General features: G+C 41.5%; 1 protein-coding gene across 1 annotated transcript in view; it reads right to left on the bottom strand.

Moving 5' to 3' along the window:
• ABCA4 (ATP binding cassette subfamily A member 4) overlaps nucleotides 1-16838 on the bottom strand; it is a 218507-nt gene that overhangs the window by 158205 nt on the left and 43464 nt on the right. The window contains exon 6 of the mRNA XM_077277785.1: nucleotides 15227-15354. Coding sequence (XP_077133900.1) covers nucleotides 15227-15354 — 128 coding nt within the window. The remainder of the gene's footprint in view (nucleotides 1-15226; nucleotides 15355-16838) is intronic.

Genomic DNA, 16838 nt, shown 5'->3' with positions numbered 1-16838 from the left:
TCCTAACTTACACTATCGTCACTATCTATGCTACAAACAACAATCTACATCCCTATACTATTTGTCCATTGAGACTATATAATATTAACATTAACCATATCACAATACATTACAATTAACATTACACAATATATACAAAAAACGCAGGACACAATTCACATGACATTACAAGAATAAAACCTGTTCCTTCAAGGGAGAATCATGGGCAGCACGGCCATATCCTTACACAGTGTTGCAGTATGTGACACCTTTTATCATATTTCCCCCACATGAACCAGGAGAAGTTTAGCCCTTTACACATAATGGTAGTAGTAGTATTACAAATCCGATGACTTAATAGTCTTCCCGTCAGGGGGTTTGTCCTGAGAAACCCGGAGTAGTTAACGTGTCAGAAAATGATCACTTGATCTTAGCATTTCAGTCAGTGAAAGTGTTATCAGTACGCCACGATTAGCCTGGCAAACAAGGTAATAGGCCTCATGCACACAGTGGACATATTTATCTGCTGAGAACATAATGGAAAGTCTTTTCTTACAAATCAATATGGGAAATGAGGAATCATCAGAGTAGAACGAATGTCGGCCGGGCTGGATTCAGTTACCTATTACTGGTTCTCATTTTAAGAATAAATGTATGCCTGACTGAGAGAGATGACTGAACCGATTGGGCTGAAGCATAATACTGCCATTCACAGCACGTTCAGCAATATGGAGACAGACAGTCATTACTCCACTTCTCTGCAAGACAAGCCAACATTGCACAATCAATGCACAAGCCCAATCTCTCAAGACATCATTTCATTTCTTATTCCTAAACCGTAAGGAATCTCGTGTTTCCACTTGGAATCAATTTTCTATATTAATAAGAAGCCCGATTCATAGTTTCTCTTCTGAATTATCCCAATAGGGAAACAATGATTGTAAAAAGAACGTATGAAAATGTTTCTTTCCAAAGCCTGGATGTCTAGTTGGATGCCACTCAATTGGCACAAATCTTGGTAGTTATTCCGTTTTGCAGGAAACAAATATTGATTTCTTAAAGGGTTGTCCAGCAGATTGAAAAATATTTTTCAAGGGAAACTATCTTCAGAACATGAAATATTGTTTATATCAAGTGTTAAATGTGTTATTTTTTTCATATATTGTTATCAATGTATTTTTTCCATATTACAATCTGTATTAAAAATAAAAAAAATTAGAAATCTTGCAGTTTTGACACTGGCCGCTGTTCTTTTTTTAGAACTATACTTCCTGTAGTTTCAGGAAATCCACATTGTGACAAAGTCACTGGTAAAGTGCTGTAGGTGAGATATGTTTTACTACGCTTAATGGCGTCATTGATATAAAGCCCAAAGTTTTTCCTCCATCAAACTAAATGCGGTGAGCGATTATGCTAATTTGTATAATGGGCTGGCTTTTATGTGGACATCCATAGAGCGGGTGGGAGGATGTCCACCTTATCTCCACCTCAGGAAGTGGTCTGGGGCTTAAATAGCTGGACTCCAGAGGCAGTCTTTGTTCAACAGGGTTGATTTTTTTTGCTGTTTTCCTGTTTTGCCTGAAGGGCTGTGTTTTACTTTTGCCTTCATGTTGGTTTATACCACTATATAATAAACCAACAGAAGATTTAAAGAGACAGTGTTCCTGATTTCTACCTCCGTGTACCGCTGAGTGAACCGATGTACCACAACATGTACATAGACACAATGATTAGACTCTTGGTCTATTGTAATCGGTGAATCCTTTTTTTTCTGTATCACAATCAGTATTAAAAATAAAAAAATAAAAATCTTTCAGTTTTTGCTCTGACCACTGGAATTTTTTATAGTTTCAGGAAATGCACATGCACATTCATCACAATAATCAGACTCCAGGTTTATTGTGATAGGTGGGCCCCGTATTATCAGCTGTGAATAAAGGTGTTACCTGTCATTGTAATCCTGCCTCTAATGATAAGGAGACTGCTGAAAACTATTACTGAAAGTACAGGAAGTATGAATCCGAAAAGCCCCAGTGGCCAGTGTGAAAATTGCAAGATTACTGATTTTGTTTTTTTAATAAAACCAAACACAAAAACCTGATATAAACAGATGATTTTCAGATTATAGCCTCCCTTTAAAAGGGCTAAGACTGGTACAAAAAAAATTGAAAGTAGTAATACCTACCCTCCCTAATCCTAGCAATTTCCATTCTGACAGTTAGGGCTTGTGCACACCACCGATGTTCTTGGACTAGTGCTATCCTTGGTTTTCATGGATAGCTCTTGTACCCATGACATTTTATGGGGCTGTGCAAATGTCTGATTTTTTTCTTGGACTAAGTAGTCCGTTGAAAAAAATTGGGCAAGCCCTTTACAGATCTGATACATTATGCATATGTGTAAAATCAACCCAAATTGCCAAAACCTTCTATCCCTCTAAAGGATTTACAGACTCATAGAAATAAGGTTTAAATAACTGAGTATTGAGTTGGAAAGTAAAGTGATTAACTTCATGTCACTCACTTATATAGGCAATTGCCTGCAAAAAAACACACATAGTGACGATAACCAGCCCTTAAAGGCACAGTCCACATGATATAAACTTTTAGGGACTTCTGGAAGTGCAGCAATATTGTCCTTTGAATTCACTTCTCAAAAAAGTCAAATTTCATTTTGCCAGGCTGTTCCCCTAAAGCTTACAGTTTTCCTATCATCTGCTGAGACGGTAATCCTATAGAGACAATATGGTGGCACTCCCTGTTGTCCCTTTTCAATAATGGCTGGAACAACAAATCAAAAAAGTGTAAATGCACATCTCTGTAAATAAAGAAACCCCAGAATTATTAACTAGTGACCTACTAATAAATGGCTATTTTTTACACTTTATCATTACTGCTTTTTTTTGAGCAGCCATTTTTTAAAAAAAATAAAAGATAATAAGATCCTGGGTATCTTTATGGTACATGCCCGCTGCAGCTATCACGCCATGGACTAAAAAATTACAGCGACTGAAATCGTTGTTAAAATCAGCAGCATAACTCTGGCAGAAAAGTCAAATTTCTTCCAAGATTATCTGCAGGCAAATCTGCAATGGAAAATCTCCTGAGTACATCCCCCATGTAAACATGGCCTTACTATGGCATCTGTGTTAGTGCCTGCTCTTCCTGGGAGGGGCAACTACTCTGTTTCCGCTTTCTCGGTTACTTAAAGTAAAGTTTGTAGTGGGAGACTAGAAGCTAATTTTTCAGCGTTTGTTTCCCCTTGTGTGGCCTGGGTGGGGCTGCAGACTATGTCAGCTCCAGAAAACCCGCAGTCCACTGCCAGTTATAAGTTGACTTGCTCCAAGTTTTCGGTATCCTACTTTACTCCCTGTAGACATTCCTGATATTGACTGTGGCTCATTTCTACTACTCTCCTGGCTTGTTATTTTGTGCCTGTACTGACCTCTTGGTTCTCATCCAGCTACTGGACTATTCTACTTGCCAGCTCACACCACCGAACGGCAGCTAACACCATGGCCCCAGCCAAGGGGTCCTTGTGAAGTCTAGATCCCTGTATAAGGGAAAGAGTGACGGCCAGGACAACCCCTGGGATCTGGAAAATGGAGTAGCTAGAGCTAAGTCTGTTCATGGCAGCCCTCTTTAGTGCTGCCAAGTGACCACGTACAGTACACCCATTAAACTTACTTTGCTGAAACCCGGGCATCCAGGCAATGTTATGCAAAGTGTGTAAAAGCGTTAAAAACCCCATAATCATTACATAAAAGTTGGACAAAGCTGTGATTTTTGGAGGCATTTGTCAACCATCTAATGTGCATGGGGACTTCCTGGCTATCTCTGAAAGATTATGTCGAGGACTAGACATGGCTGTCAAATTCGTGTCTGCACATGCTATTATAACCCTTGCCTTGGTCGCTAGGCGGCGCAGCAGTAACACTATGGTCACTGCTGGACACCAGCAGCATGTGGGTGTTTAGGTTTCAGACTGTTGAGACTGTTTCCCTTTGTTTTTAACTTGTGTTTTGCTGCAGTGAGCTGGTAGATAATTAGCTCACTGCTGAGAGCCATGGGCGGGACTCCCTTCTAAATAGACTTCTAGCAGACTGACTAGCTGCCAGCTATTAGTGTGTTTAGCGAACACTAGTCTCTCTCTGATATTGCTTTGACTTGGGTCTTGTGGTTTGCTTTTTCTTTTGTCCACACTCTGGCTTGAATTCTGACTCCTGATGTTGTCCTTGATGCGACTTCTCGGCTTTGACCCTGCTTGGTGACCATTTTTGCCTCTGGACAGCAGCCCTTGTGAACTGCTCTCCACTGGATCCTGTTGTAAAACCTGATCCCTGTATAGAGGTTAAAGGGTATCTGGGTTTCTCTGGAATCTGCCAGATGGAGTGGCTTCTGCCAAGTCTATCTGAGGTAACATTTTTGAGCTTGTGGCCTCAAGACAGGAGTAGCAATGGCAAAATCAATTTGCATGACTCCTTTTCCATTGGCCAGGTCAATAATCTATAACCCTTGGATGGGAGGCCTGCAAATCTCCTTACCCCCCAGCATTCCCAGCTCTTTTCTTTCTGGCTGGTGCAACATCGTATATGCATCCTAGCGTGATAATCACATTGTTCCAGCCTGGCTTGTCAAAAGAAGAGCTGGGAATGATGGGAGGTAAGCAAATTCGCAGGACTCCCATCTATCAGTCACAGATTACTGACATGCTGAATGGACCGTAGTCTCAAAATCGATTCTCCCATCTTTACAAGGGGACATACAGTAGTGTTCAGGTGTTTGGAATTCAATTGCCCAATCCTTTTGTGGATTCTGGCAGCAGGTCTCTCACAGAAAACATAGGATGACTGCCGAACCAAGTGTTCCTGTGTATGGGAGAATCAGAAGACATAGCTGCCCCATTAAGCTGTATGTCAAGTTTAAAGGGACTTATCGTTTCTTGGTTACATTTTGCACTAATTGCATTAATCCGAGTAAAACCAATAAGTAATGTAATCAACACATGAAAAACCTGACTTGTCAGACCAGATAATAGGGGAAATAAATGTGTCCGAGCCTTTCTCCTCCCTTTCTGTGACTCAGGATACTTTCTGTAACTAGCCTTAATTTACGATTCCAGCACTAGGCTTTACAAAGTGAATAATTCTCCTTCCTCGCCTTTCCCAGAAAGGAGAGTGCAGTAGCGATAACAAGTGCTGAGTCAATGTGAGCAGAATGATCCACCACTATCCTTCATTATCTGCACTGGTGACTAATCCTGGGGTGGCTGGTGCCAGGGAGAGCTTTATGGAGACCTCAGCTTGTGGGTTTTGGCTACTAGAATGCTGACCTATTGATCTGAGCCTGAATACAAATAAAGTATCTATAAGGAACAGAAGGAGATTACTCACATGATGTGGTGGAGAATAACCCCAAAAACCTGCATCTGCTAAGCTGATTACTAGTGGAGACTGAGAATTAGTCAATTTTGCTGACTAAACATCTCAAGTAAGTAACCGTGTGTAGACAACTAATAGGTCCAATTAATCTGGTTAAGGTGCACCCAACTTTGCTCATATGAAGCTTATATAAGAGTGATGACCCTGGTTACAAATAAATCCATGAGAACTGATGTTGGCTGGAGCATTTTATTTACTTACATATATGCATCATATACAAGTGCTTCTCACAAAATTAGAATATCATCAAAAAGTTAATTTATTTCAGTTCTTCAATACAAAAAGAGAAAATCATATATTAAATAGAGTCATTACAAACAGAGTGATCTATTCCAAGTGTTTATTTCAGTTAATGTTGATGATTATGGCTTACAGCCAATGAAAACCCAAAAGTCATTAACTCAGTAAATTAGAATAATTAACAAATAAGACACCTGCAAAGGCTTCCTAAGCTTTTAAAAATGTCCCTTAGTCTGTTTCAGTAGGCTCCACAATCATGGGGAAGACTGCTGACTTGACAGATGTCCAGAAGGCAGTCATTGACACACTCCACAAGGAGGTTAAGCCACAAAAGGTCATTGCTAAAGAAGCTGGCTGTTCACAGAGTGCTGTATCCAAGCATATTAATGCAAAGTTGAGTGGAAGGAAAAAGTGTGGTAGAAAAAGGTGCACAAGCAACCGGGATAACCGCAGCCTTGAAATGATTGTTAAGAGAAGGCCATTCAAAAATTTGGGAGAGATTCACAAGGAGTGGACTGCTGCTGGATTCATTGCTTCAAGAGCCACCACACACAGACGTATCCAGGACATGGGCTACAAGTGTCACATTCCTTGTATCAAGCCACTCATGACTAATAGACAACGCCAGAAGCGTCTTACCTGGGCCAAGGAGAAAAAGAACTGGACTGCTGCTCAGTGGTCCAATGTGTTGTTTTCAGTTGAAAGTAAATTTTGCATTTCATTTGGAAATCAAGGTCCCAGAGTCTGGAGGAAGAGTGGAGAGGCCACAATCCAAGCTGCTGGAGGTCTAGTGTGAAGTTTTTACAATCAGTGATGGTTTGGGGAGCCATGTCATCTGCTGGTGTAGGTCTGCTATGTTTTATCAAAACCAAAGTCAGCGCAGCCATCTACCAGGAAATGTTTGAGCACTTCATGCTTCCCTCTGCTGACAAGCTTTTTGGAAATGGAAATTTCATTCTCCAGCAGGAATTGGCACTAGTGATGAGCGAATATACTTGTTGCTTGAATTTTCCTGAGCACACTCGAGTGATCTCCGAGTATTTGTTAGTGTTCAGAGATTTTGTTTTCCTTGCCGCAGCTAGATGATTTGCGACTACTAGCCAGCTTGATTACATGTGGGGATTCCCTAGCAACCAAGCAACCCCCACATGTACTTAGGCTGGCTAATAGCTGTAAATCAAGCAGCTGAACCAACAAAAGCTAAATCTCCGAACACTAACAAATACTCAGAGATCACCTGAGCATGCTGGGGAAAACTCGAGCAACGAGTATACTCGCTCATCACTACTTGGCACCTGTTCACACTGCCAAAAGTACCAATACTTGTTTTAAAAACAACAGTATCACTGTGCTTGATTGGCCAGCATACTCACCTGACCTTAACCCCATAGAGAATCTATAGGGTATTGTCAAGAGGAATATGAGAGACACCAGACCCAACAATGCAACCGCACTGAAGGCTGCTATCAAAGCAACCTGGGCCTCCATAACACCCCAGCAGTGTCACAGGCTGATCGCCTCCATGCCACTCTGCATTGATGCAGTAATTGATGCAAAAGGAGCCCCGACCAAGTATTAAGTGCATTTACTGAACATATATTTCAGTAGGCCAAAATTTTTGATTTTACAATCAGTTTTCAAGCTGGTGTTATAAAGTATTCTAATTTACTGAGATAATGACTTTTGGGTTTTCATTGGCTGCAAGCCATAATCATCAACATTAACAGAAATGAATACTTGAATATATATATGTATATAGTAGATGGAGGCCCAATGCTTTCACATCGGGAGGGCGGTAATGTCACGATGAGGGTAGGCTTTGCAGTGTTGAGAATCTCTCCCAACCATGTGCTCACCCACCTTTGCACTCTCTCTTTCCCCATGTGCTGACTTCTCCCATCTGTGCTCTCTTCTTTGACCTGTCTACCCCATGTGCTATCCCCCTTGTCTGCGGTCTTTCTCCTTCCTGTGCTGTGTTCTCCCCTCATGTGCTGTCCTGTTTGAGCTGTCTCCCCCTGTGATCAGTTTATGTATAGTGGATCAGTGGTTGTTTAAGTCCTGGATTGGCCCATCTAAAGCCGCCATAAGCATATATGCCCATAATTGTGAATAATCAGGCTCTTAAAAGTTCGTGTCAGTAAACACTGATTTGTTGCGTTTATTTCCATCCTCTTTCCTATTTTCTTATTGTGCCATTCTGCTGTGGAGCAGTTACCATCAAATGCCTCTTCTGTAAGCGCTACAAAGATCGCTCTACCATCTTACAAAAGGCTCCATTTTATTCCCCCCAGAAACAGCTTTACTCCACGTCTTATGTCCGGTGTTGCAGCTCCACCCAGCTCACTTAAGTGCAGCTAAGCTGCAATTCCAGAAACAATCTACAGACTGGAGTGATGCTGTTTCTGAAAAAAAAAAAAGCTGATTTTTTTTTTCAAATCTCATTTAAAGGTGTTGTTCACACACAGGGCTCAAGTCTGAAGTCACTGTCCGTGACTGCAAACTTGTGAATCCTCACACTGTGCAGTATGCATGCTGTCAGGATTCTCAGGAGTGGGACCGCAAGTACGGTATGTGATTTGCATACATGCAGTCACATGCCAACTAGACGTGTGTGGCCTTGCTCAGTACAAGTGAATTGAGAGTGGCCAGACATGTTTAGTTGGAATGGCCCAATGTATGCAAATCACATATCTGTGCACACACGACCGCCTGCTCCTGGCACCAGACAATCCTGACAGTGTGCACAATGCGCACTGACATACTTCACAAGTTTGCAGTCATGTAGAATGCTTTAACTATGGGCAAGAGAATAATTTTCTCTCTTATAAACTCACTCAGCATCGCCTACATTTTTTTTTTTTTTTAAACATACAGTTCAGACCAAAAGTTTGGACACACCTTCTCATTTAAAGATTTTTCTGCATTTTCATGACTATGAAAATTGTACATTCACACTGAAGGCATCAAAACTATGAATTAACACATGTGGAATTATATACTTAACAAAAAAGTGTGAAACAACTGAAAATATGTCTTATATTCTAGGTTCTTCAAAGTAGCCACCTTTCGCTTTGATGACTGCTTTGCACACTCTAGGCATTCTCTTGATGAGCTTCAAGAGGCAGTCACTGGGAATGGTCTTCCAACTATCTTGAAGGAGTTCTCAGAGATGCTTAGCACTTGTTGGCCCTTTTGCCTTCACTCTGCGGTCCAGCTCACCCCAAACCATCTCGATTGGGTTCAGGTCTGGTGACTGTGGAGGCCAGGTCATCTGGCGTAGCACCCCATCACTCTCCCTCTTGGTCAAATAGCCCTTACACAGCCTGGAGGTGTGTTTGGGGTCATTGTCCTGTTGAAAAATAAATGGTGGTCCAACTAAATGCAAACCGGATGGAATAGCATGCCGCTGCAAGATGCGGTGGTAGGCATACTGGTTCAGTATGCCTTCAATTTTGAATAAATTCCCAACAGAGTCAACAGCAAAGCACCCCCACACCATCACACCTCCTCCTCCATGCTTCACGGTGGGAACCAGGCATGTAGAGTCCATCCGTTCACCTTTTCTGCGTCGCACAAAGACACGGTGGTTGGAACCAAAGATCTCAAATTTTGACTCATCAGACCAAAGCACAGATTTCCACTGGTCTAATGTCCATTCCTTGTGTTGTTTAGCCCAAACAAGTCTCTTCTGATTGTTGCTTGTCCTTAGCAGTGGTTTCCTAGCAGCTATTTTACCATGAAGGACTGCTGCACAAAGTCTCCTCTTAACCGTTGTTGTAGAGATGTGTCTGCTGCTAGAACTCTGTATGGTATTGACCTGGTCTCTAATCTGAGCTGCTGTTAACCTGCAATTTCTGAGGCTGGTGACTTGGATAAACTTATTCTCAGAAGGAGAGGTGACTCTTGGTCTTCCTTTCCTGGGGCGGTCCTCATGTGAGCCAGTTTCTTTGTAGCGCTTGATGGTTTTTGCCACTGCACTTGGGGACACTTTCAAAGTTTTCCCAATTTTTCAGACTGACTGACCTTCATTTCTTAAAGTAATGATGGCCACTCATTTTTCCTTACTTAGCTGCTTTTTTCTTGCCATAATACAAATTCTAACAGTCTATTCAGTAGGACTATCAGCTGTGTATCCACCAGACTTCTGCTCAACACAACTGATGGTCCCAACCCCATTTATAAGGCAAGAAATCCCACTTATTAAACCTGACAGGGCACACCTGTGAAGTGAAAACCATTCCCGGTGACTACCTCTTGAAGCTCATCAAGAGAATGCCAAGAGTGTGCAAAGCAGTCATAAAAGCAAAAGGTGGCTACTTTGAAGAACCTAGAATATAAGACATATTTTCAGGTGTTTCACTCTTTTTTGTTAAGTATATAATTCCACATGTGTTAATTCATAGTTTTGATGCCTTCAGTGTGAATTTACAATTTTCATAGTAATGAAAATACAGAAAAATCTTTTAATGAGAAGGTGTGTGCAAACTTTTGATCTGTACTGTAGGTTGTGAATACAATTTCCACTTTAATTCAGCCCATCAGATCAGGACCCAGCCTTGGCCTCTACTAAACTTTTTGCTTACTGATCTTGCTGGAAATGCCAGTAGTTGTGTCAGTCTAAATGAATACCTGTCACAAAGTATCCGATCACAATGAGTAAAAGATTAACTCAGATTACACACAAGTGACTTATTGTTTATAGAAAAAACTGGAGCAAGAGACACATACCGATCCGACAGCACAAAGTATTATCTCTCCGGCACATACCGTGTCACGTAATAATATTAGCAAATATGAAATCAGCACACAATCACATAATGGTTTCAGAGTGAGGAGTGTCCTCTGTCTCATAGTACGGATTAATACGTAGCTTCCTGCCATTACCAAAAACACTCTCATATGATACTGTACTCAGGGGCGTAACTAGAAAAGGCTGGGTCCCATAGCAAACTTATGAGTCTCCCCGTCCCTTTATGCACATTCCTGACAAGTTACATAAAAAATCTACTGACAAACAGAATGGTGTCGCACTGTGTGCAGTAAAAAGTAACAGTGCCACACAATGTCTTTATGCGTTACTTGTGTGGCACATTGTAACTGTATTCCCATACTGTGATTATGTCCCTTTGGTGCCCTTTCACAATAATAATAATGACCCCTTAATGTCCCCACATAGTAGTGTTGCCCCCTTAGTTCCATACACACAGTATCATATCCACTTAAAGGGAATCTGTCACCCCCCGGGATGTATATGACCTATTAATATGGGCAAACAGGTAATAGAAATGTTACATTAGTCCTACCTGTATGCCTCATATTAACCCCTTAACGACCAGAGGTATTTTTGGTTTTGCATTTACATTTTTCACTCACCTTCTTCCCAGAGCCATAACTTTTTTATTTTTCTATCAAAATGGCCATGTGTGGGCTTGTTTTTTGTAAGACAAGTTGTACTTTTGAATGACATTATTGGTTTTAACATATAGTGTTCTGGAAAAAGGAGAAAAAAATCCAAGTGCGGTGAAATTGCAAAGAAAGGGGAATCCCACAGTTGTTTTTTTTTTACCATGTTCTCTAAATGCTAAAACTGAACTGCCATTATGATTCTCCAGGTCTTTACGAGTTCATAGACACCAAATACACTATGTTCCAAATTATTATGCAAATTACATTTTTCTCGGATTTTCCTAAATGGTCAGTGCAAATGACAGTCAGTCTAATAAAAGTCATCACCCGTTAGAGTATGCATCGAATTTTATTGAAGAAACCTCCCAATGATAACAGTATAATCTCCAAAATTAATAAAAACTCAAAATGCACTGTTCCAAATTATTAGGCACAGTAGAAATTCTAAACATTTGATATGTTTTAAAGAACTGAAAATACTCATTTGTGGAATTTGCAGCATTAGGAGGTCACATTCACTGAACAAAAAATCTATTTAACGCCAAAACATCCTAACAGGCCAAGTTACATGTTAACATAGGACCCCTTCTTTGATATCACCTTCACAATTCTTGCATCCATTGAACTTGTGAGTTTTTGGAGAGTTTCTGCTTGTATTTCTTTTCATGAAGTTGGAATAGCCTCACAGAGCTGCTGTTTTGATGTGAACTACCTCCCACCCTCAAAGATCTTTTGCTTGATGATCCTCTAAAGGTTCTCTGTAGGGTTGAGGTCAGGGGAAGATGGTGGCCACACCATGAGTTTATCTCCTTTTATGCCCATAGCAGCCAATGACTCAGAGGTTTTCTTTGCAGCATGAGATGGGGCATTGTCAGCATGAAGATGATTTTGCTCCTCAAGGCACGTTTCTGCTTTTTATACCATGGAGGAAAGTTATCAGTCAGAAACTCTATATACTTTGCAGAGGTCATTTTCACACCGTCAGGAACCTTAAAGGGCCCCACCAGTTGTTTCTCCATGATTCCTGCCCAAAACATGACTCCTCTACCTCCTTGCTGACGTTGCAGCCTTGTTGGGACATGGTGGCCATCCACCAACCATCCACTACTCCATCCATCTGCTCAACACTTATCAGTAAACAAGACTGTTTGGAAATTAGTCTTCATGTATGTGTGGGCCCAATACAACCATTTCTGCTTGTGAACACTGTTTAAGGGTGGCCGAATAGTAGGTTTATGCACCACAGCAAGCCTTTGAAGGAGCCTACAGTTTGAGGTTCTAGGGACTCCAGAGGCACCAGTAGCTTCAAATATCTGTTTGCTACTTTGTAATGGCTTTTTAGCAGCTGCTCTCTTAATCCGATGAACTTGCCTGGCAGAAATCTTCCTCATTATGCCTTTATCAGCACGAACACATTTGTGCTTAGATACAGCCACAAATCTCTTAACAGTACGATGATTATGCTTACGTTTTCAGGAAATTTCTAATGTTTTCATCCCTTCACCAAGGCATTGCACTATTTGATGCTTTTCAGCAGCAGAGAGATCCTTTTTCCTTCCCATGTTGCTTGAAAACTGTGACCTGCTTAATAATGTGGAACATCATTTTTAAGTAGTTTTCTTTTAATTAGAATCACCTGGAAAACCAATTATCACGTGTTTAAGATTGATTTCAGTGATGCATTGAGCCCTGAGACACAATACCATACACGAGTTTATTTGAAAAACAAAACAATTAAATCTTTATGACACTTAAATCCAATTTGCATAATAATTTGGAACACCGTGTATGTATAGGTTCTTTTTTATTTAAGTGGTGAAAGAAAATTGCAAAGTTTGTAAAAAAAAAATTGCGCCATAATCCGATCGGCACTGTTACATATAGGCGAAGGTCAGATCACCTGTATGAAGCAGAAATACTCACTTGCTATGAGTGCCGACCACCGGAGGTGCTCATAGCAATCCGGCAGTGACAACCACAGAGGTCTGCTGGAGACCTCTGGTTGTCATGCCAACCCATCGGTGACCCGCGATCACGTTATGGGGTCACCGATGGGCAGGATTTCTGGTGCGCTTGCTGGAAGCGTGAGTTAAATGCCACTGTCACAAATTGACAGCGGCATTTAACGGGTTAACAACCACGGGTGGATCAAGATTCCACCCGCGGTTGTTGCAAGCCCATGTCAGGTGTATATATCAGCTAACATGTGCCCGGAAAGGTGCAGGCTCAGTGCCGGAGCCTGCACCAAACAGGGGGAGTCACACATTGATGTACATTTACTCCCGATGTCGGAAAGGGATTAATGGTCTTGTTGTTGAGAAATGTTATATGCTATCTTTATGCTAATGGTTTCTTCCAGGCTCTGGGGCGTGCAGTGCCTGGATGAAATCTCTGCCTCCTGTCTTCATTGTAATACTACCCCCCTAATCTAGTCAAATTTGATCTCGGTTCACGCAGCACAATATGGTGGCCCCATACAATATAATACTCCCTTAGTGCTCTCACATATTGAAATGCCCCCTTAGTCCCCTCCACACAATATCAAGTCCTGCAAGTGCCCGACACAGCATAATACCCACGTATGTTGTTTATTGCGCCCTTTGTTTCCCCTGCCCAATATAATGCCACCTTAGAGCCTCCACATAGTTTAACATCCTATCAGTGCCCCCACACAGCTTGAAGTATCTTTAAAGGAGCACTCCTCTTCCTCCTGTCCAAGTTTTTATCCTCTTAATATATTGCAATCATCATATTATATATCACTTGGTACTTAGAATTACTCACTTTGCCCTTCTACCTTGATAATTCTTCTCTTTTTTATTAGGTCTATGATATTGCATGATTAAAAACAGACTAGTTGAATCCTTCTAAACTCTTTGTAGAAAAGAGAAGTCTCTTAAATGCATGAGTCAACACTAGAACTACAATTCAATATCTCTGCAAAGTCTCTGGCAGGGGGAGGTGGGAGTAGCTGGGTGAAGAGTTGAAGAGAGGGTGGAGCTGGGCTGCAAGGAACTGTATAGTGATGTAGTATTATAGTTCTAATGATGATTCATGCAGGGAAAAGTGACTTCCTTGTTTCTACATAGAGCTTAGAATGATTCAGTTGGTCAGTTTTTAATCATGTGATGTCATAGACCTAATGGAAAGGAGACAAATTAGCTGGGTAGAAAGGCAAAATAAGCAATTGTAAGCACACAGTTCTATCTAATATGATGATTGCAATATAGCAAGAGGATAAAAACTTTGATGGGAGATGGAGTGCTTCTTTAATCCCCATTCCTATCCACATAAAAAGTGCTTCTTAAGATAATACCATAGCCACCCCAGAACAAATAGAGGACCGTGCAGCAGGCTTCTTCTGGCTTCTTCATCTTCTGAGTGGGTCTGGTATGGAAAGTCATGTTTCTCTAGGGCTAACATGCAGGAGTACAGTGAGGAAACCACATTTTGCCTTGCTCATTGTACAGCATTGGTAAAAGCCTTCAATAGGTTGTTCACATATTTTTCCAACTTTTTATATTTTGCTATAGCCATATTATCACTGCAGAACAAAAGTGGTTCTCTCCTCCTGTTAGATCGGTGACGTACTGCCTGGAAGAATCATCCCAGATGCCACTATGCTGGTAACTACTTTCAGTAATTATGGTCCTGATGACGTGACTCTGTGACCCAGAGACGAACTACAGAGTGTTGGGTATTAAACGTAAGTGGTGGTGTTTTGGCACCCTAAAGAAGCTGGACTAGATCCTGTATAGATGAGACCACTGGTGGACACAGAGAAAGCGGCCCCTGTGCAAGAACTATATATGGGCCCTCATTATAATGCACTATTCCACCTTTTTTGGAGGTGGAAATGGGTCCTCTTACCCCTGGTGCCCCTGTGTGGCTGCACCGTTGCACCAATGGTATGTCCACCTCTGAGGAGACTGCCCCAGGGGCCAGCAGCCAGAGGAAGCACCAAAAGCTCCTGGTGTAGTGCTGTAAGCCTTACTACGTTGGCGGCAAAGTAACTTAATTCTATTTAGGCTAGGGAGACTTGGAACAAAAGGCTTTCTTGCTTGGACACCGGGGAAGGTAGAGAGACGAGAGGCTTCCTGCATCATAGACAGTGAAGATATGAGGATTGTTCTGGTGAAGGGAATGTCACCTTGTTCTTACCTGTTCAATTCGCACTTGAGCATTTATGAGCTGATACACCACAGAGTCAGACAGTCCGATATCTTTTAGCAAAAACAGTGTCAGCAATTCATCATCCTTTAAAATGTCTCTGATTCGTAATCCGCGTCCTGTATAAGAAAATGTCACAGGTGAGATGATATAGCAGCAGAGTCATGACATGTATCCATCATCCTACCTACTCATCATAGAGCTGAACGATCATCGGGCAGATAGATATCAATCCTAATTCCCCCATACACATGAGCGCTCGCATTGGCCAAGCATTCATGTGAGAGAAGGAAAAGCCGCTGCCGAATAATTCTGTCAGCTGCTTATTTTTACTGAAAACAATGAACAGGCATTGAAAATCCCTCTTTCCGATCTCCACAGACAATCTTTTGGGAGAGAATCGTGAGTCCCCATATACATCTAAAGGTTGTGCATTCCTGACTCAATGGGCAAGTTCTGCTGACTTCCATGGGATGTGTCTGGGAGGTTGCTAAGAAATCTTATTTACTGCACAGAACCACTTTCTGTAGCAACTAGACATAATTTCTCATTTCTGTTAGAAACTGAAATATGGGTTAGTAGAGATTCTGGATTAGATTGGATTATTATTAAATAGATTCCATAAAGTCATGAATTAGGGCTCTGATATGATGATCATTCTTTGATTTGCTTGTTTGAAATTGGAGACATATGAGGTACAGTATAGCAGGAACTTTTATGGAGGCCATATTATGGAGCTTGCATGTAGTAGAGCTGTAATACGGTCATATGCATGATGATTGTGGGGTTCAGAGGCTGACGTGGATCATGAAGGTGCCAGAATAGTGTTTAATTTGGGGGAAAAAACAAGTTGAGGAACACGGAAAATAGGTAACAGGGGTTCTGGAGAACCAGGAACAGGTAGCAGAGGTCCTGGAAGACAGCAGACAGGTAGCAGAGGTCCTGGAAGACCGGGAACAGGTATCAGATATCCTGGGAGCCGCAGGCGGACAGGAGACATCCTGGAAGCTGCAGCCGTACACATAGCAGAGGTCCTGGAAGACCGTAAACAGGTAGCAGAGGTCATGGAATTCCTTAGGTGGACAGGAGATGTCAGGGAAGCCACAGGTGGACACGTAGCAGAGGTCCTGGAACACTGGGACTAGGTAGCAGAAGTCCTGGAAGCCACAGGTGAACAGGACACATCCTGGAAGCTGCAGGTGGACACATCTGCAAAGCCTGACGCTGAGCACAACAGAGTTCAGCGGAACGTGACAGGTGCATAACATGGAGGAGGCTCAGTCCTGCCTTTTTCTATTGGGTCCTTTGATTTCTAGTTCAACTACAGTGGAGCACCATGTTATTTTTAATTTTCAATATAATATTATATAATAAAATATTCTCAGATGTATCAAGGTTGATTTTGTAATTTGATATTGCGATATGTGCTATCGGTTGATTCACATAGGACTACAAACCCACAAATGTACTGTGCGCACAATGAAGGTCATGTTATAGTTCTATAGTTCGCCTCATAGAAGATGGATTTTTCTCCTCTTAGAACAAATTTTCTTTTTTTACTTAAATACAAGGGCTTCTTGCTAAATTATAATATAATCAAAAA

The sequence above is a fragment of the Ranitomeya variabilis genome, chromosome 8 (assembly GCF_051348905.1).
Source record: "Ranitomeya variabilis isolate aRanVar5 chromosome 8, aRanVar5.hap1, whole genome shotgun sequence".
In the NCBI taxonomy this organism is placed as follows: Eukaryota; Metazoa; Chordata; class Amphibia; order Anura; family Dendrobatidae; genus Ranitomeya; species Ranitomeya variabilis.
The sequence above is the reverse complement of the archived record's forward strand: the minus strand, read 5'-3'. Positions and strand labels throughout refer to the sequence as shown.